General features: G+C 42.2%; 1 protein-coding gene across 10 annotated transcripts in view; it reads right to left on the reverse strand.

Moving 5' to 3' along the window:
- ERG (ETS transcription factor ERG) overlaps positions 1–20,417 on the reverse strand; it is a 277,144-nt gene that overhangs the window by 16,641 nt on the left and 240,086 nt on the right. For all 10 annotated transcript variants that reach the window (XM_007183771.2, XM_057545942.1, XM_057545945.1 and 7 more), the window contains 3 exons: positions 6,153–6,356; positions 5,230–5,310; positions 3,208–3,279 (listed from right to left, as the gene is read on the reverse strand). In XM_007183771.2, coding sequence (XP_007183833.1) covers positions 3,208–3,279; positions 5,230–5,310; positions 6,153–6,356 — 357 coding nt within the window. The remainder of the gene's footprint in view (positions 1–3,207; positions 3,280–5,229; positions 5,311–6,152; positions 6,357–20,417) is intronic.

The raw sequence follows: 20,417 nt of genomic DNA on the forward strand, positions 1-20,417 counted from the left end.
TGTTTATGCCACTTGAGGCCTCAAGGGGCCATGGCCATGTGTTCATGGTCAAAAAGCATGTGTTCAGCAAAGAAGGAGGGTGTTTACAGGGGAGATGGGGAAAGGGCTTCTGGTCATAATAACTGACTACCCAAGAAACACATGCGACACCATGAAATTCGATCATAAAAAAAGAACGTAAACGGATCTGCCTATGTGCTAGCACTTTCTAAGAGGAGAGGAGAGACTCATCTAAATGCTAATTCAACAAAGGGATCATGAAAGAGGGTGCATTTTGAATCAGGAAAATTTGGATAAAATTAATAGGAACAAGCACAGAGGGGATGAGGCATGAACAAAAGAGTATATTGTCCATCATGTGTTATCCTGTAAGGTCACTGAACAGTCCCGGACAATTGCGGGCGGGGGGGGAACTGAAACGACCCAGTAACTGGACAGGGCAGGCAGTAAGGGGACTCTGGAATAAATGATCTTTTTGGGAAGCTGGGCCATGACAAGAAGAAAAGGTAGACGGGGATGGTTACTTGAGGAGGAAGGAAAGGAAGGAAGTGGGGAGGGAACACTGGGAAGTTGGACTCAGCAGGATGACACAGGTGGGAGGAAGGAGTCCTCTGTCTCCGTGGACGTGGGATTAGAGAAATGGATGGACACCAAGAGTGTCCATCAGCAAACCAAGAGTGCAGGGGAACGGGAACTCGGGTCTCTGTCCCCAAGGACCCAAGGACCTCTCCCAAGGAAAGTCAGCAACCAGCTCTTCTGAAAGCAGTCAGATACCCACCAACCAAAGGGACACAGTCAGATTCCCAGTGACCCCCTCCCCCCATGATCTGCAACACCCATCCCCCCTGACCCATCACAAACTTCTCCAACTGCACCGTTATAAGCTTTCACACTCACAAGACCATTCCTGCAAGGTTGATCACTGGTCCACCCAAGGTATACAAACAAGTCTATTCTCCAAGTTTGAATCCCTCAGTCTGGCTGACAGCAAACCGTTCTCTGGCTCATTCACTCTGATGTTCAATTCTTTGTAGCTCAGACACTAATATTTGTATCTCCTTTCAGAATCACAGCAGCAATCACCAAAATACATATTTTGGTACAAATCAAGTCTCTTCCAAGTCACACTCGAATGACAGACCCAAGAAAAGAGCATTATCAGGGCTTTGCTAGGTGAATTAGCGTTTGCCACCCTTGTCTCCCCCTGGGCTGAAGCACAGAGGGGTGTCCCAGCCGGAGTCCTCCCGGCCACTCTCCTCTCTGACACCTGGAGGCGCCGTATCTTCCAAATCCATCATATCCTCAAATAGGGAGGAAAGGAGCTCCAGGACCCATTGTTCCGTCTATGAAGCAACAGGCAGCCGGCCGGCTGCTCCGAGCATCATGTTGAACGAACTCATGCGGCCACACAGCCCTGACACCAGCTCACAATCCCTGGCTTTTGCAACTAGAGGAATCCATGAAATTGCTTCAAACAAACAAACAAATAAGCAACCCATGGCCAAATGTTTCACAGATAGCTTTGACTTCTGTGAGTATGTATGGAAACTTCTTTAAAACACTCACAAAACCATTGTGATTTTCCTACACTTCCCATGTCCTCCCAAGGGACCATTTACTGGCGGTAAACTCAGGAATGTCTAGAGCTAGTGTGACACATGCACTTTCATTGTCCTTTCTCAGTACCCACGGCGGGTTTCTTTAGGGTCAATCTAGTTCACTCCAGACCCTGGGTCTTGTCCACGATCAAATGGCCTGTGTCAGAGGTAACTAAGCACTATCGCCAAGACTTTCCACTATGCTTCCCAGGAGGAACGGTGGCAGACTTTATGAGGTTAGAGGACAGAAAATCGCCAGCCTGAAGTCGCAGTACCAGGGCTGTGTTGGGGTGAGAAAAATTCCAAGAAGCATCTTCACCCGGGCTATTTAGCTCACTGGCCCCCCTGTCTTTTTCACTGGGAAGAAACAGCAGCGCCAAGCTTAGTGCCTGGGACCAGTTCAAACTAGGACTTGGGCAGCCTGGACACGTGACAGACGTCCAAGAGCAACAGCTTGGGTCTAAGAAGACGTGAGTTCTAGATCCACGTGTGAATAGGGAAAAACCATCCCACAGCCCTAATCACGACTCCTCAGCTGTGAGGCTGGCATGTGTCATCCAGTTCATGGGGTTGTACATCCCAGCGAGGGGACAGATGTTTGAGCCATGTTTGCCCAATGTCACCCCCTCCTTCTCCACCTGGCAACACCTAATCCTCCTCTGGCATATGGTCCTTCCTCTGCAATGCTTCCTTCCCCCTTTCATGGAGGGATGAATTCCTTTCCCCTCCTGTTCCCACAGCCTCTGTCGTTAGAGGTGTTGCCTCTACTATAAAATCAGTGCTTTAGGTTAAACATCCATATCTGTCTCTCCGGCTCTAGGTACCTAGCCCGTAAGGTTAAATGTGTATGTGTGTGATGTTTCTGGCTCTAGGTGGCTTTACATCTAGAAACATCTAGAGCTTTAGGCTGTGTGCCTGTGGGCTTGTTCTCTGCTGCACCCCCGTGGCTGGCACTCAGGAGGCTCCATGGATAACTGTGGAATGAACAGGCCAGCTTTCTGAAGACAGGAAGCTTTCTAAAGTCTGGTTCATCCTTAGATTCCCAGAATCTAACATCATGCTTGGCACTAATAGACACTTGATAAATAGTGATTCTTTTCGTGAATGACGTGTAAATTAATAACCTAATCAAGTCATCGGGAAAGACACAAAGTAAGACTCAGGTGTAAATATGATTGATTACATGCTTCTGCTCTGAAAGACTGGCTCTCGTGACAGCTGGGAACCAGCCACTAGTGTTAGGGGGCTGCCTCCTGCTCTGTGCTGTGCCTTGAGGACGGATAGATTACACTTATGTCCTTCTGTAGACTCGAAACCGGATGGATTCCTTATCGCCAGGCATCCAGGATGCCTTCTTGGCCCATCTGTCTTTGAGAGCAGCTAGTGAAGGGGCTGACCTGCTTATAATCCCACAGTTCAGGGACTGTTCGCGTGATCTCTGAATGGAACGGTCTGATTCTAGGCGCCAGATCCACAGAGGCAGAGTAAGACTGTTTAGAGGTCCGATCCAAGATCAGCTGTCTTTGTGTCTCGTGACGTAGGTCACGGATCTCACAGGACATCCTGGGATGTCTCTCAATAAAGAGATTACACAGGGGTGTTTTCGTACCTGGCCTAGTTGTAATTCTTTGCGTAGCTTCAGGATATACTGAAGTATTTGGGAAAATAAAAGCTGCACCCCCTGCAGACAAAAGGAAAGACAAAACATGTGAAGGTCTTTTGCTGTGGTCGTTGATCTGATCTCAGCAACAGCGCCTAATCTACTTTGCCCCGTGACAACCAAGGGAGGTGGCCTACTAGAACCTGCCATGCCAGACTTCGGGAGAAGGGACTAGCACACGGGTCAGAAACAGATGCTGAAGATGGAAGAGATGTGACTCTCTCTGTGCCCCACTTGGCATAAGGCATCTTGTGTTTTGATTTTACAGCTTCCTCCTGAAGCCCATCTGTGGGTCTGCCCATCCCCCTGCAAGCTCATTTTATTAAAACAATTCTGTGGTGGACGTTTTAATTTTCAAATTGTATAAAACCCAAAAAACACTTTACAGAGCCCTTGGAAAGTAGTACCAAAGAATGATAAATATTTTGCCAAAGAATATATGGATCTTTTTAAAAATTAATCCGTATCTCTGTTCAGATGCACATTTTCCCTTTCTCTCTCTCAATCAATTCTCAAATTGTTATTGTAACTAATTCTCTTTTCACAGGTCAGTCCGTTTAGAATTTGTTGTCCTGCTTTTCGATTGCTTCTATGTTTAGCAATAGGAAAAATAATGAAGTCAGAGCTTTCCTGACACTTTCATCCTCTGCTAAAAATTTTTTAAATGACTAAGAAATTATCAGAAAGCGTGTGTATCTCCAAGGCATTTCCTATGGGAGGGGAATTACTTTGTCTAAGGTACTTGCTATTTCTGGCCACAAGGTCATTAATAGGCTGATTGTGTAACCTACATTGAAAAAGTGTATTATTGACTCAAAGCAATTTTTTAAAAATTTCAGATTAAAAGTACAACATTCTGGCTATTGGAGATCAACTAGCAATCCCTTTGTAATACTCAAGCCTGGACTCACTCACATCATACATTTAAAAATAACATGGCAAGTATTTGGAAAATGGCTGTATTCCTATGTGAGGGCTGATCATGAATTGGCTGGCTTGCCTATGAGGGGTTACTGAAGTCTTTCCAACACTAGATGGTTTTCTCCCTAGCCTGCTGGTGGCAGAGGGTCCCTGCAGGCTGATAACAATGGGGTGAGCAGCCTGAGGCCATGCTTCCGTAAGTGTCTCCATCACCAGGGAGGAAATGGGTGTGACCAGGACCACATTCATCCACAGAAAGCCCAGCCTCTACTCTCAGCCTTTACTAGGATGGGGGGGAGGAGGGTTAGCCAGGAAGAAGCATCACGTTAAACTCTATCAGGCTCAGGCAAAAAAACCCAAAATAGATAAATAAACAAAATGTAGAATCAATGGTTAGACATAGAATAGCAGGTATTTAGTTAGTCACTAATTTCAAATCTTCCGAAGTCATAACACAGTTTCCCTCACAACAAAAGCTCCCCAAAAGTAACCGACATTCCCTCCTACTGCCTTTTGCAAATGTACAAAGACTGTGCAAGAAGATTCAAGTCAAGTTGAATGGCCTAAAACTTTACCAAAAAGGGGAAAGCAAAACTCCTGCTTGTCCTAGTAAACATTCCTTTAAGAATAAAAATTTTAAAAGGAAAAGAAGAAAAAAGGAGCATGCTAAGGGCCCCTTCATATGGAACATGCTTTTAGTTTCTACAGTCAGCACAGAGCATATTTGAGGACTAAAAGCAGCAGACTGTAATCCAGCAAATGTGAGCTAAGGCTACGGCTGAAGGCTAATTCTGCACATCTCCTGGTTGAAAGAAATCCTTTGACTGGCAAGGGAAGCAGGGGAGTGTTCAGAGACCAAAGAGTGCCTCCTGCCTTGAGGCTGTGGTACCGCCAACACACAGCCTCAACCTACCAAGGACCCATCAACCATCCACCTCTGACTTCTGCCTTCCTGATGCACTGACTGTCCCACATTCTACCTGTAAAGCATGCAACCTGTAAACAAAGCCCTACACTTGTCCTGGGGGGAAGGGGCAGGGCCAGCATTACCTGTGTTTCTAGCATGCATTAACCGTGGAGAGTTTTGTAAGGCTTTATCAACATCATCTGAAGTCAAATGTGGAAGAGGTGCTACAAAACAAAACAAAAAGCAACATCCAAATGAAAAAAGAGAGAGAGAATTACCTTCCTTGAAAAAAAAAAAAAAAAAGAAGAAAAAGAAGGAAAACATCCACCCCACTCCCCACCCTATTATCATGGGCTGCATGGAAATCTCTCCATGGCCCTGCTACTGGTTAGCATGTTAAAACCTAGATGGGGATCCATATTGAGTTCAGGGAAGAAGTGGTTGGGATGCCAAGCAAAGCATTTACACCAAAGAGTTCACACCACCCACTGTTGCACTATCTCTACTATCTCCTTCTGATCATGCTTGACATTTGAAATATTAAAGCATGCAGCAGACTCTGTGGATTCATGCCTCTCATTGCCAAGACGCCATTCCCATTGTGACAGGCTAAGCCACATCTCAAGATACCAAGTGAAAATGTTCCTCATTTTGTGTTCCAGTGGGATACGAAGGGGAGCTTGGTTTGGCTTTAGGGAAGATAAACTCCACAATTCCCATCAAGTAGGAGCCTTTCCATAATGTTTCTATTTCTATTTGGGCATCATAGAGATGAAATAATGTGTGACCAGATAAAGCTCTGTTTCCCTTTGGCATGTGATCTTCTTGGCTGGGGGACCCTGGAGGAGGCAGCTGAATGGTAGTTGACTTTGCCGCTTCTCGTAAAAGCACTGACTACTTCTCATTACGCAATCACCTAAGTCATCACTTATAAGCATTCTCTCAGATCCTAATGGGAATTGGGTTAGGGCAGCAAGATGCTGTCGGCAACTGGGCTGAACCCTCGCATCTTATGTTAACAAGGACCTCTCGACAGTGCTCTCTGTGGGAGCAGGGACTGCCTTACTCTCTCTGAGGTAGTGGAGATGCGACAGAAGGATGTCAGCGTTGTAGCTCGGGGTGAGCCTCTGAAAGTCGTCTTTGGTCATCTTGCACAGCTCCTTCCCGTCAATATTCTGGAACAATAAGATGTCGACGTCCGGAAGGCCATATTCTTTCACTGCCCACTCCAGCCACTGCCGGACATGGTCCGTACTCCATAGCATAGGATCTGAAAGGGGATGGAAGCATATTTGGTCAACTCCTGAAGACAAATTTCTGGGGTAGAGCCATATCCCAGGTGGGATCTCCCACCAGCCATAGCTTTCCAGAGCATCCCCTCCCACTCTTCCAGAAGCACAGCCTCAAGCCAGGCTCAGGGACCAGTCCGAGGAGAATGTCTGAGGAAGACCAACTGACTCACAGTCAGAGATCATTGTCTTTAAAGTGAATTGTTCTGGAAGTTTAGGATTATTCACACCACCTGCCCTTTTGTTGCTCAGATAATCTAAAGTTTCCTGTAGGGATGGGATTTTCTTTTTATTAGTTTCTTTTAATTTTTATTTATTCATTTATTCATATAAAAATATGTGTGTGTGTGTATATATATATGAATCACTTTGCTGTATACCTGAAACTAACACAACATTGTAAATCAACTATGCTTCAACTTAAAAAAGAATGGGAAAAAATGAATAAGAATAAATGAAAACTTTCTTTCCTCAGAAAACTACTGGTATCTTTATATGAAATAAGAGCAACACATATCAGGAAGATGTTAATTACAGATTACCAAAAAAAAAAAAAAAATCCCATACAGTATTTGTATGAAATACTGAAAAATACTGACCACAGAATTGGAGATGATGTGTAGGTCAACCAGAACCCTAGCACTTCCCAGGAGCTAGTGTTTCTAAGAGAGAGCCGTCAGTTACATGCTTTTCCTGCAGAGAACTTGGTTTTGCAACTAACTCACACCTGCAGGAGGCAAGCTGGCTGGGGGGCTTTCACATTCCACAGCTGGGGCATAAACACTCCACAGGATGCAGGCGGTGTCATCACGCTTTGCTGCCACGTATGGGAGGGGACCCCTGCATGACCAGGAGAGCAGGTCTCTGGGGAAAAGGAGCAGGTGATCCCCAACGGAAACACAAGTTGGGACCACCCCACACAAACAGCCTGGGTGGAGGGGTACCCAGGGCGCCTCACCAGCAGACGGGGCTCCTCCCTGGGGTCCCTCAGCGCAGAGAGACACCTGGGCAAAGGAGCAGGAGCCCAGAGTCCTGATCCCAGGGTCTCTCAACGCTGCAGCCTCCAGAGGCTGCTTCTCCTTTCTGTGTCTGTTTCCCATGTGAAATGAAAGCCTTGGTCTGGGTCCTCTGGAAGGCAGGCGTGCCAGGATACTCAGATCATCGTGAGTGAAAATATCTGCTGTGGGAATACATCACCCTTCTGAATTGCTTTCTAGCTAATAGTTTTAGAAGCTTGTTTGGTCTTACTAATGTTTCAGGCTGCTCAAGAATGGGCATGCGATGTGCTGTTGGGATACATTTTCGGTTTCCAGGGTCAGTAGCAGTAACAGTGAGAAACAGCCAGCCAGCCACGGTCACCAGAATTCTCCTCCCTTTCTCCCTCCCTCCCATCCTTCCTTCTTTACTTTCTTTTTCTTTCTCACTCTCTTTCTGCTTCCCCCCCCCTTCTTTTGTTCATTCCCTACTTTTCCATATCTTTTTTAATAGAAATAAATTCTTTCAACTCCAATACAATGCATCCCTAACCCATTCCCCTCCCGGACACTCCAGGAGGACCCACTATCCTGAAATGATACATGCATCATCCCTATACACATCTGAATACTTTTACCATATCCATTGTATATATATTGTTGTGTGCCTTTAAGTTAACATAAATGGTACCTGATTTGCTTTTGGCGTTCGGCACTGTATTTTCAAGATGTGTCCAAGTCAATCCATGGAGGTATATTTCATCATTTAAGCCGCTCTCGGATATCCCCACCCCCCCACAAATATACCCAACTTACTTATCAATGAAGACCCCTGTGTCTCCCTCCCCACCCACATGTGAAGCAATCTGCATTGGTCCACAGCCTGGGTTCCACATTAGAATCATGGGGAGATAAAAAACTACTGATGTCTGGTCTCACCCACGAAGATTCTGAGTTAATTCTGCTGGAGGGCAGCCCGGGCATCAGGGTTGTTAAAAGCTGACCAGGTAATTCTAAAGTGGTTCAGACCATCTACCCTGGGGCTTCACTACTCAGAGTGTGGTCGTGGGATCTAATTAGAAATGCAGAATCCCAGGTGCTGCCACAGGCCTACTGAATCAGAGTCTATATTTTCATAGGATTCTCAGCTGATCTGTGTGCACGTTAAGCCTGAGAAAGTGCTGGCCTAGGTGAGTACCTAGATGTAGAATCACTGGTCATAGGGCGCATGCGTAGAAGCTATAAACTAAGAACTCTGGTTCTGCTACAAAGCGCACAACATCTACAAAAGCTCAAATGGCAGTGTTGACAGAAAGCTGTGCATATTCCTTTGTAATCCAAACACATGGAAACATTTTGTTAGCCTGTGAAAACCGAATGTGTATTGGGAATGTTAACTCTGTCCAAGTCACTGAAGTTCAGATGGCTCTTTGCCATTGGGTCAGCATTCTGCTTTCAGGGATAAAATGTTCTAAACTCCAGAATGTTTCCATAGAAAGTCCTTTTTTTCCTTTTTCTCATGGTATGTCATGACTCCTCATTATTCAGGAACAGATCATATATTGGTCTTAGGATGCCCTGAATTCAAGTCCTCTTTCCTTGGTTCTGTGCAGAGGACAGTTAAACGGCCCTCTCGGATAGAAGACCCTCCCTTCCACAGGGGTCCCCAAGCCATTTCCTATAAATTCCACCACTAGGTATTAGCCAAACTCTTCTTTCTGTTTTGTTTTGCCTTTAACAACCTGGAAGGACTGTATTTTGGTGTAACTACTTCCTAGAAATCAGTTCATTCTAGGAAGGCATTTTCTTCTCTTAATGGTGGAAACAGATATTCTAAAAATGATACATAAACATCTTCCTGAAAGTTCCTGGGTTCATGTTAAAATGGTCAAATGACATCTTAGGAAGATAGCCAAAAAAGAAGTCCAGTCTCTCCAGCATCCCTTGGTGTGCCTGTTAATTGGTTTCCCTCGCTAAGCCCAAGGTTGTAATGGCTTATTCAATTTTCCTTTAAGGGAATCACACGCAAGACCCCAGAGACCAATTCCTCCTTGACCTGCCCTGTTACAATTCTTAAATTCTCACTTTGGATTGGTCAAATGGCCATTCTCTTGTACTGCTGGCCTGAGCATAAATTGCTACAACCTTTCCAATGAACAATTCGGCAATACATTTCAAATGCCTTTTAAAAAACTGTGTGTATAGTCTCTAAACTAAAAATTCCACTTCTAGAAATTTATCCTTAGGAAATCAGAGAGGAAGTGCGCAATCATTTATTTTCAAGGATGTTCTTTGTAGTGTTGTTTATAATAGCAAAACATTGGAAACACCCTAAATGTCCCTCAGAAAGAGAACTAGTTAAGTTGTTGTACATTTAGAAACAGTCCTGTGATATTTAGAAACTAAAAATTACACTGCTGAATGTAGTTATTGATATGAAAACTTTTCAAAATAGATTAAACATTTGAAACATTATGGTAGAATAATTATATTTTGCAAAGAAATATAAACATAACCATGGAAAGAATTTTGGAGAGATATACAGTGAAATGGCAACTACTGTCTCGGAAAAAAAGGAATGGAGATTTAAAGGTTTTCTTTTCACTAAACTTTATCTTCTCTCTTTCCTACAATACACATATAATACTTGGGTTAAAAAGTTATTTATAAAAAAAGTATTCTCTATGTTTCAAAATCAAAACAAGATTTTATAAAGGATTATATATATATATATAATATATATAACATTTGTTAAAGTGTTTTTATAAAACTTTCAAGAGTATAATATTTTAATGTTACTTTCTCATACAGTTTGTTAATGGAAATTGCTTCATTTGAAAAGAATAAAATTACACAAAGTCAGGTTACTCCTGTATCCTTTTGGAATTTGATCTCCATACCTCTGCCGTATATATTTATAAGCAAAGAATATTAAAAACAAAATACGGCCACTTGATAGAGTAAATGAGATGTTCCTTTCTAACCTGTCCATGGGGCGCCGTTACTCTGGACCTACTCTACAGGTGTAAAGAGAACAGTCTGGGGGCTTCCCTGGTGGCACAGTGGTTGAGAATCTGCCTGCCAATGCAGGGGACACGGGTTCGAGCCCTGGTCTGGGAGGATCCCACATGCCGCGGAGCAACTGGGCCTGTGCACCACAACTACTGAGCCTGCGCATCTGGAGCCTGTGCTCCGCAACAAGAGAGGCCGCGATAGTGAGAGGCCCGCGCACCGCGATGAAGAGTGGCCCCCGCTTGCCGCAACTAGAGAAAGCCCTCACACAGAAACGAAGACCCAACACAGCCATAAATAAATAAAATTAAAAAAAAAAAAAAAAAAGAGAACAGTCTGCAAGGGGCAAATCCAAACTCTTCAGCCTAAAGCACGTGACTCTTAGGTTTCGGGGCCCACCGTCTTCATAGGTGTCATCCCCAGTCCTTCCCCAACCCCTTCACCCTACACACATCCAGCTGGCATCTCCTGAGCCCACACCCCCTGCCTGCGCCCACACACCACCCACTGCTTGAGGACTCGCCCCTTCTTGCATCCTCACCCACACTCACTACCCGCTTTGGGTGTCTGTCCTCCATGCTCTTGAGGTGTAAGCACTTATCGTGAATCTCTGGGCAGGGAACTGGTAACAAGACAGGAGGCCCTGTCCCTGCCCTGATGGCAGAGCCCACCCTGGGCTCCTCACAAACTCCCTGGGCCAGGCATGGATGGTGTCACTGTAGACAGTGTTGTTTAGGATTCAGGTCAGTGTGTGGGGTCCCAGCTCACTCCTCAACTCCACAGACCGCCCAGTAGAAGCTTCCAGGTCTCCTCCATGGCCCATGAAAGGTCAGCAAAGTTTCCTTGCTTCTGGCCCACCCACCATAACAGAAGGGAGCTCACAAGGTCCCACAAGATTCAAGAGGCCTTATCTCTTTCCTCAACTATGCATGTGAAGGAGAAAGGGGAGGGGGCAACAGGATGAGCTCCAACCAAGGGTCACCTTTGCCTCTGTTCAGGGGTGGCATCCCACACCCTCTGCCCCAGGAAGTGATGCAGCTCAGAACCTGCCACCTAACCTCACGACTGAGTCTGGATTTTTGTGGGTTTTTTGGTCATTTTATTATTATTTTTTTAATTGGAAGTATAGTTGATTTACAATGTTGTGTTAATTTCTGCTGTACAGCACAGTGATCCACTTATACTTAAATATACATTCTTTTTCGTATTCTTTTCCATTATGGTTTATCACAGGATATTGAATACAGTTCCCTGTGCTATACAGTAGGACCTTACTGGTTATCTATTTTATATATACTAGTTTGCATCTGCTAATCCCAAACTCCCAATACGTCCTTCCCCTAGCTCCCTCCCCCTTGGCAACCACAAGTCTGTTCTCTATGTCTGTGAGTCTGTTTCTGTTTCGTAGATAAGTTCATTTGTGTCCTATTTTAGATCCCACATATAAGTGATATCATAGGGTATTCGTCTTTCTCTTTCTGACTTACTTCACTTAATATGATAATCTCTAGCTGCATCCATGTTGCTGCAAATGGCATTATTTTGTTCTATTTTATGGCTGAGTAGTATTCCATTGTATATATGTACCACATTTTCTTTATCCATTCATCTGTTGATGGACATTTATAAAACAATGTGTAGACTCCAAGGACCCATAGGATAATGACTAAGCTGAATTTAACTGAGTTATTGAGCATTTACAATATACACAAGTATTTCAGGGATTCAGAATTGGCCAAGACAAAGATGCTGAGAATCTACTCAGGTAGGCAGCCATGAAGACAACCCACAAAGCAGAATGAAATCTGTGTTATCCAAGCAGGATGGGAGTACAGAGAAGTAGCAACTGATCCCAACCAGGAAAAAAGGGAAAGGCTTCACCAGAAGGGTTTGGCTTGAGCCTGCATTAAGGATTTTGACAGAAGTAGGGTGACAAAAGCAGAGAAGACCTTTAGTTTAGGGGAACAGCTTGAGCCCAGCTTCACACCCACCGAGGCATGAAATATCTGATGGTTTTGAGGGACATGTGAGAAGTTTGGTGTGGCTGGAGTGGAGGGTTTAAGAGGGAGCACAGAGACATAGGAGGATGGAAATGAAAGTTGGTGACAGATCAAGGAGAGCCTTGAGGATCTTGCTAAGAAGGCTAGACTTTATGATCTCGGAATTTCAGAGTCATTGAAAATGTCTGAGGAATCAAAGAATGTCTTAAATTACATCAAGCACAGCAAAGTTGGTGATCAAATAAAAGGCTTTATTGGGAGCCAGAATACCCATATTTGGGCTCTGATTCAACCGTTCTTTAGATGTAAAAGTTAACCTCTCTAGAATGTGTTTTCTTTTTGCTGTGGTTAATTAAGTGAAATGTTAGGGGAAGAGAAAAGTAAATGAGATAACGTATGTGAAAGCACTTTGCCAATAATAACACATTACAGAGCAATAATGCATCCACGCACTGGATTTTGCATTGCAAACTCTGCTAAAATGAAATAAACAATCTATTATCACAGGGTCAGCCTCTTCCTCTAAACACAAAAGTCTGATTTATCACTTTATTTTAAGAAGTTTTCGGAGGTGCTTCTGTGAGATGAACCAAGAGCCACTACAGATAAGTTGTTTTGTTTTCAGCCCTCCAGTCCAATTGTTTTGAAAACATCTGTGTCATCACTCCACATTTCGTGGACATCAAAATGGTAAAGCCCCATGGTACAGCGTAAAAGAAAAAGGAAGCCATCTCTCTCTCTGCAGTTTCTTATTTGTATCTTAGATTACATGGTTAATATCCAAAAGTTTTACAAATGCTATTGCAGTAAACTGGGATTAAAACAATAAATAAAAGCAAAGCAGAGTTGCACCGTTTAAGGTTTGGGTGGGGAAGCAGGGGGAGGAGGGACAAGCAGTGGGTGGGATTAGGGTTGAACATTTTTTTTACATTTCCCTGAAACTGGATTCTGCCCTAGTAGAGTTCCACTGCTGCCAGGAAAATATTAAGTAGATATTTAAATTAAGCAAAAGGATATTGCATTGCTGAAGACATACTGTGCCTTCTTGAAACAAAATACCTCATGTAGGCAAACATCCTGTTTCAGAGACCCCCAACCCCACCCCAGAGGAATGAATAAAAGCAAGATTAAGCAAGAACCAAATTGGTGATAATATAAGCTCTGAGTGTCATTTTTCTTGAACAGTATCAACGTAAAATACTGGCTTCCAGAAAGAAAAATCACCCTTGGTAATGAAAAAATACCAACAAAAATAAAATGTACTTCTAAATCATATCAAAATCCTATGAGGTCTTTGTTTATAAAACCAGACCTTGGTGAGTCTGCCAGTCTGCTGTCCCACACACTCAGAAGCCTGCAAAAATAAGATTTAGCATGTTGCCTCCTCATCGGAACAGACTTTACATTTATAAAGAAGCTTAATAAAGAGAACTAGCTCACATTTGAGCTTCACTCCACAAGCACTTGAACTTTGAGCTCAAGTAAAGAGCCTACAGCAAGGTTACTTCTGAACCTTTTCATTTCCATACTATGAATGGGGCTCAGTTACTGTTTTGATAATTACTGATTTCTAATTTTACGGCACTTTGGCCAGTGAAGGAGGTATAAGATACTGATTTTTTGAATACTGGTTGTTACTCCTTTGGTGGCCAATTTCTGCAGATTGACCATGCTTAAAAAGAAGGCTTATCTTCTAATTGTTGAGTGCAGGTTTCTATGAATAACCACTAGATCAAAATTAGTAATGCATATGTAATTTTCATGTCATTGATCTATCAGAGGCTGAGAAAGGCAAATTTAAATCTCTCACTAAGGTGGATTTGTCTATTTCTCTGTACAGTTCTTTATGTATTTTGAGGCTATGTTATTAGGTATATACAACTTTATCATTGTTATATATTCTTCATAAATGTAAACTGTTTTTATTATGTGATAACCCTCAATTTTCTCCAGTAATGTTTTCTGCTTTCTGTTTCCATTCTTGTCAGCTTTATTTTGACTGAAATTTAACTACTATATCTTATCCCATCTATTTGCTGTCATTCCTTCTCTGTGTTAGATGTTTGTGTAAATAGTATATACATAACTAACTTTAGAATATTTTTTTAAAATCTACTTCATCACTTTCTGTCTTTAATGGCAAGTTTGGTCTACTTACATTTATTGTTACTGATATATCTGATTTCTACCACTTTATGCTTTCTATTATTGCTATAGCTGTTCTTTATTTCTCCTTTCCAAATACCTGATTGGATTGATCTATTTTTCTTTGTTCCTTTTTTGTTTCTCTACTTGTTAATCTTTAAACAGAATCTAAAGTTAATCACCAAATGTCCTTTTCCCACAGAATGGAAGGAATTTAGGAACCCTCAACACTAATCATTCATCCTGATAAGATAATGTTGGCCAATATTTTTATTCCACCTTATTAGAGTCTGTGGCAGGAAAAAAAAGAAAGGTTAAGAGCCCAGAAGATAACTAGAGTTTTGTCAGTTTCTCCCAGCTCACTGGAGATTTTCTTCTACTGCCCTCTGTGCCTTGTTTTGTTGTTGAGAAGTCTGCTGTCCTCATAACTGTCATTATTTTCAGATAGTCTGTCTTTTTTCTTTAGTACTGGCTCTAAAGTACTTTGTCTTTGGTGTTCTTCAGTCTCACCATAATGTAATTAGAGAAGATGAATTCTTATTTATCCTTCTCTGACTGGTGTTTCCTGTATTTGGAGAATGGCTTTGTCCATCAATTTTGGGAAAGTCTTAGCTTTTATCTCTTCCAATATTTCATCTCTTCTGTTCTCTTTATTTTCTCTTGCTGGAACTTCTATTAGATCTACATAAGACATTACTATGAGTCCTTCCCAACCATTGACTTTTTTTCTCATTTTCCACCCCTTTGTCACGTGCTGCACTCTGAAAACAATCTCAAGTCTCCCTTCTCTAGTTCACTCTTTGATGTTTTCAAATCAACTGTTTAATCCATCTACTGAGTTTTTGGTATTTTTTGATGCTGAATTTTGAATACTGTTTTGTGTTTCTAGGAATTCTATTGTTTCTTCCTCAAGATTATCTATTCTATTCCATAATATCTTCTTCCTCTCTTTTTTGGTTCCTTCTTTTATGTATCTAGTCACTTTTAAATCTATTCACTTTATATTCTCTATCATACTTCAGTTATCTTGAGGGTTTAATCATATTGTCTGTTGTTTCTGCTGAATCTTGGTCTTGGTAGATTGTTTCTTCCTGTTTTCGTAATTTGGGGTTGCAGAATCATTTTCTGTGGGTCTTTGTAGGAATTCTGTAAAGCCTGGATTGAAGGCAAGCTTCTCCAGGAAGATTTTGTACTTACTTCCACCAGGTGCCCAAGGTTATCACTGGCTCATAACTACTTTTCAATGGTTAATTTCTCAGACTCAGGATTGTTGGACCACACCGTTGTGTGCATGTGTGTATAGAGTAAGGGGAGGGATCAGGTCCAACTCCTGCTTTGTGCAAGACCAAGATCTCATTTCCTGCCCCTAATTAACCTTTAAAACCCAAATCTCTGTATTATAGACATTGGAACCCCACCCCCATTCATGCCACCTAAGACAACCAGGTGACAACATGAGAATGGGCTGCCCTGTTCTCAGTCCCCCCTTTTTTTTTGTCCCTAAGAAATTCACTGACCTTCTTCTCAGTTCAGCTATGCATTTAAAAGGATGTTAGATTCTATGCATAACTTCCAGGTGCTCCGCAAGAGATCCTTTTAAGTTCAATATTTTACTAGAACCAAGAGTCTTCTCTGCATATTTTTTACCCATTTTACTTTAAAACTTTTCCATTTTCAATGCAGCTGTCAACCTAGCTCACACTATGCTCCACTTCATTCATTCATTAATCAATTGTCAAAACTTAATTGTACATATGAATTGTTCAATACCCTACAGCACAAAAACTGTAAAAAAAAAAATGTGCCTACTTTAAACTCTCTGAGAATCAACTATTCCATTATGTATTTTATTCAAAACATACATGACTACATTATTTTTGTTGGGCTCTAAAGATACCTTTGAAATTCTGACATGCCAAAATATTTCAGTGGATGGAGACATTCTTGACTCCTCTTGAGTGGATTATCTAGCTTGGGGATTTTGTTTTTCTTTACTTGTTCCCCCATTACCTCCCCTTAGTTATTCCGTGACAACGCTGCTTATGTTCATCATGTTTTAGAAATGGAGTGACTTGTCCCATTTCCAAGTCTCTCCCTGCTTGGGTTTTCTTTCTTTGCCCCTCTTTACACGTTGGTGTCCCTGGAGTTTTGTCCTCGGTCCTCCACTCTCCTCACTTCATAGATATCCCTGGGCGTCCAGGCTCTCACGTTCCAACTACAACACGCATGCTGTATTGGTTTCCAAGGGTTGCCATTAACAGAGGACCACACACTAGGTGGCTTAAAACAACAGGAATGTGGTCCCTCATAGTTCTGGAGGCTAGAAGTCTGAAATCGAGCTGTCAGGAGGGCTATGCTCCCTCTGGGACTCTGGATAAAATTCTTCCTTTCCTCTTCCATCTTCTGGCGGTGGCCGGCAATCCTCAGCGTCCCTTAGCTTGCAGCTGCATCCTTCCAGTTTCTGCCTCCATCTTTACATGGCCTTCTCCCTGTGTCTTCACATCATCTTCCCTCCATGTATGTCTGGGTCCAAATGTCCCCTTATGATAAGGACACCAGTCGTTTTATCAGGCCCACCTTTGTGACCTCATCTTGACTTGATCAAATCTGAAAATACTCTATTTCCAAATCAGGTCACATTCCAAGGCACCAGAAATTAGGACGTCAACATATTTTTTTGTGGGGGAACAATTCAACCCATAATACATGCTTATCCCTTGAGTCTAGGGCTTTCTCCCAAACGCCTGACCAAATATGAAGAGAAGAGCTGCAATTTTTGGAGGTATCACTATAACCCAAGCACTGTTGATGCACTTCACACATATGTCTTATTTAAGCCATACAGCACCATATGAGGTAGGCATTACTATCATCCTTATTTTAGTGCCAAAAAACCTAAGGATCAGCAAGATTAAATGACTTCCCAGAGCCAGAAAACAGTATAGTTTAGAACTCAGGTGCAGTGACCCATGATAAAGAATTTTAACCCTATGCTCTACATGGGCCCACTGAACTGCCTTGTGTGTATCCCATGGGTATCTTAAGTACAGGATGAACCAAACCAGAATCATCTATCTTAATTTTGTTTTCTACATTTACTAACATCCACCCAGCCATTCTTGCCAAATCAAAGCTATTTTCAATGCGATTCTTCTCTTGGTTTTCAGGAAAAACAGAGAAATCATTATCATCATGGAAATGTAAAGGTTAAGGGCTGAGCAACAGACGATCTTGAACATCTCCTTTATCCCTTGACTTATTACTTACATCTCCTTTGAAAAGGCCATTTCAGAATCTACAACAATTTAACAAATTTACTCCATCATTCTATTACCTTGTGTTCTTCCTGGACATTTTTGATCATGTAGGATAGGAATAAGAGCTCAGACTATGGATTCAGACAGAACTGGGTTAGAATTCTGGCTCTCCACATCATTGGCTAGGACATCTTGGGCTACTATCTTATTTTCCCTAGTTTTAGTTTCTTTTATCTGTAAAGTGAGAATAATAAATAGTCCCTAGACCATAGGATAGTTGTGGGATTTAAGTGAGATAATCCCTTTTTAATAAAGAACACGGCCAACTGCCTGACAACAGTGTGCACTCAACAGATGGTGACTATTGTTATTTCTGTCTTTATCATTTCAGTCACACGTATAACCCAATGGCAGTTTCCTCAATTCAGCTCATAGTTTAAAAATAAAATTAGTTTTGACTTTAGGATTTAAGTTTTAGTTGGTTTGGTTGTTTAGTTGCTTGACTTAGCATAAAAAATTGTAACCAGAAGCTTATAGAAACACATTCCATAATGCAGACATAATGGGAGAGATCTTTGGAAGCGTTTAGAGGCATGACAAAGTAAAATAAAGAAATGTATAGTTTATAGAAAACAAATGTGTGGTTACCAAAGGGGAAAGGGAAGGGGGGGGGGTACAAATTAGGGGTGTGGGATTAACAGATACAAACTTTTATGTATAAAATAGATAAGCAACAAGGATAGACTGTATAGCACAGGGAATAATACCCATTATCTCATAATAACCTATCATGGAGTATAATCTGCAAAAATACTGAATCACTGTGTTATACACCTGAAACTAACACAATATTGTAAATCAACTATACTTCGATTTAAAAAAAAAAGAAATGTGTAGCTTTACCAACAAGTTCTTTAAGTATAAATGAGCACAGGCCTGGGAATTGGCTCTGGTCTCACCCATCTCCGCGTGTGTCCTCGGGAAAGTTGTTTCACCTCCCTAGGGCTCAATTTTCTCATGTTTCAGAGTTTTATGATAGTTAATTGTATGTTTCCACTTGACTGGATCATGGGATGCCTAGATATTTAGTAAAACATTATTTCTGGGTGTGTCTGTGAGGCTGTTTCCAGAAGATACCAGCATTTGAATTGTGAGACTGAGTAAAGCACAGACAGGGAGATGGGGACAGAGAGAGAGAAAGATTGGTTCTGCTTCTTTGAAGAACCCTGACTAATACAAAGCTGAACGAAGATCATCAAGAATCTTGTACATCCATCTCCTATGATTCTGTGATTCCCACTAACTAAAGCTGGATTCCCATTCACTCGAATAAATGCATGCTTACTGACTTCTGCACACGGGCCATGAGCTTGCTGCTTTGCCTGGTGGTGAAGAATATGCAAAAGACATAATCACCAACTCACGATGCTCACAATCTAACAGAACAGACAGGCTTATAAATAACTAACTCTAATAAGATTAAATCGTAGTAATATGTTGGTCATCTGGGCTTGGTTGGAGAGTGTATTCTTCTATTGCTTGTTATTTGTCTGCTTTCAAGCCCAGCTTGGAGATGTCATATGTAGAAAGGACCCTGTGCGGGTGATGAGAGACTTCTGCCACTCTGAAAACTCAAAATCCTGACTTTCTAAGAAACCAGACCAGCAAAGACTCACACTGGGCATATGCTCTCTGCCTGCACCGAGCTGTTCGCTAATGTAACTCACTCTGTCCGTGGAGGATGTCACAAGAAGCAGGCTGCCGCTACGTGGTACTGCCACTGTGGCAGGAAGGTGGCCACGACTGTAGCCTCAGTGAAGCCCGAACATAAAGTCCAGGGATCCTGCTTTTAGGATTCTGCACCAATAAAAACATTGCCTTCCCTGTGAAACTTTTTTGAAAACAGGCATTAATTCCCCAAATGGCTCTTTTCACGTTGGCCACCAGGAAGCTCAGAGCCATACTGGAAGCTTAGCTACACAGCATCTTGGCCAAGCTTGTGGCCAAAATGGCTGCATTCCTCCTTCATGTGACCTTGGTTTTCCATTAATATTTGTAATTGCCTTAGTACTGATCTCTAATTTCTAACTGATCAGTAGCTTGGTTCACATGATTATCAGTAGTTTAGTTCACAAGGCATCTCAAATCCTTCATGGAATTAAATGCTATATTCAGTATACAGATGCATTATAGAACATAATATAAAACCAAATAAAGTGTGGCGATGAAAGAATTGGTAAGACGTTGGCAGAGAAGCAATGAAGGTGCCAGCAGATCAAGGATGGCTTCCTAGACAGGGTGGATTTCAAAGATGCCTTGAAAAGTGAGAAGGATTTGTTAGCAGAGAGAGGAAGGGCATTCCGTCAGAGGGAACAGCATGGGCGAGGACACTTGTGACAACGCAGCACAGGAGTAGAATGATGTGACTGGAGGGCAGGACAGGGTAGGGTGGAGGTTGCAAAGGGATTTAGAAATCTTGTCATCAGGGAACAAAGGAAGCTTTTCTTTACTAGTCATGTTTATAGTCATCTTGTTCCTCAGCTATTTTGAAACATTTGTCTGAATCATTCATTTGAGCTCTTAATCATACTCTCTGCTGTCACGAATTACTTAACTTCATGTGGCTGGGTCTTATCTGCTTCTCACAGGCTTTG

Source organism: Balaenoptera acutorostrata, chromosome 4 (assembly GCF_949987535.1).
Source record: "Balaenoptera acutorostrata chromosome 4, mBalAcu1.1, whole genome shotgun sequence".
Lineage (NCBI taxonomy): Eukaryota > Metazoa > Chordata > Mammalia > Artiodactyla > Balaenopteridae > Balaenoptera > Balaenoptera acutorostrata.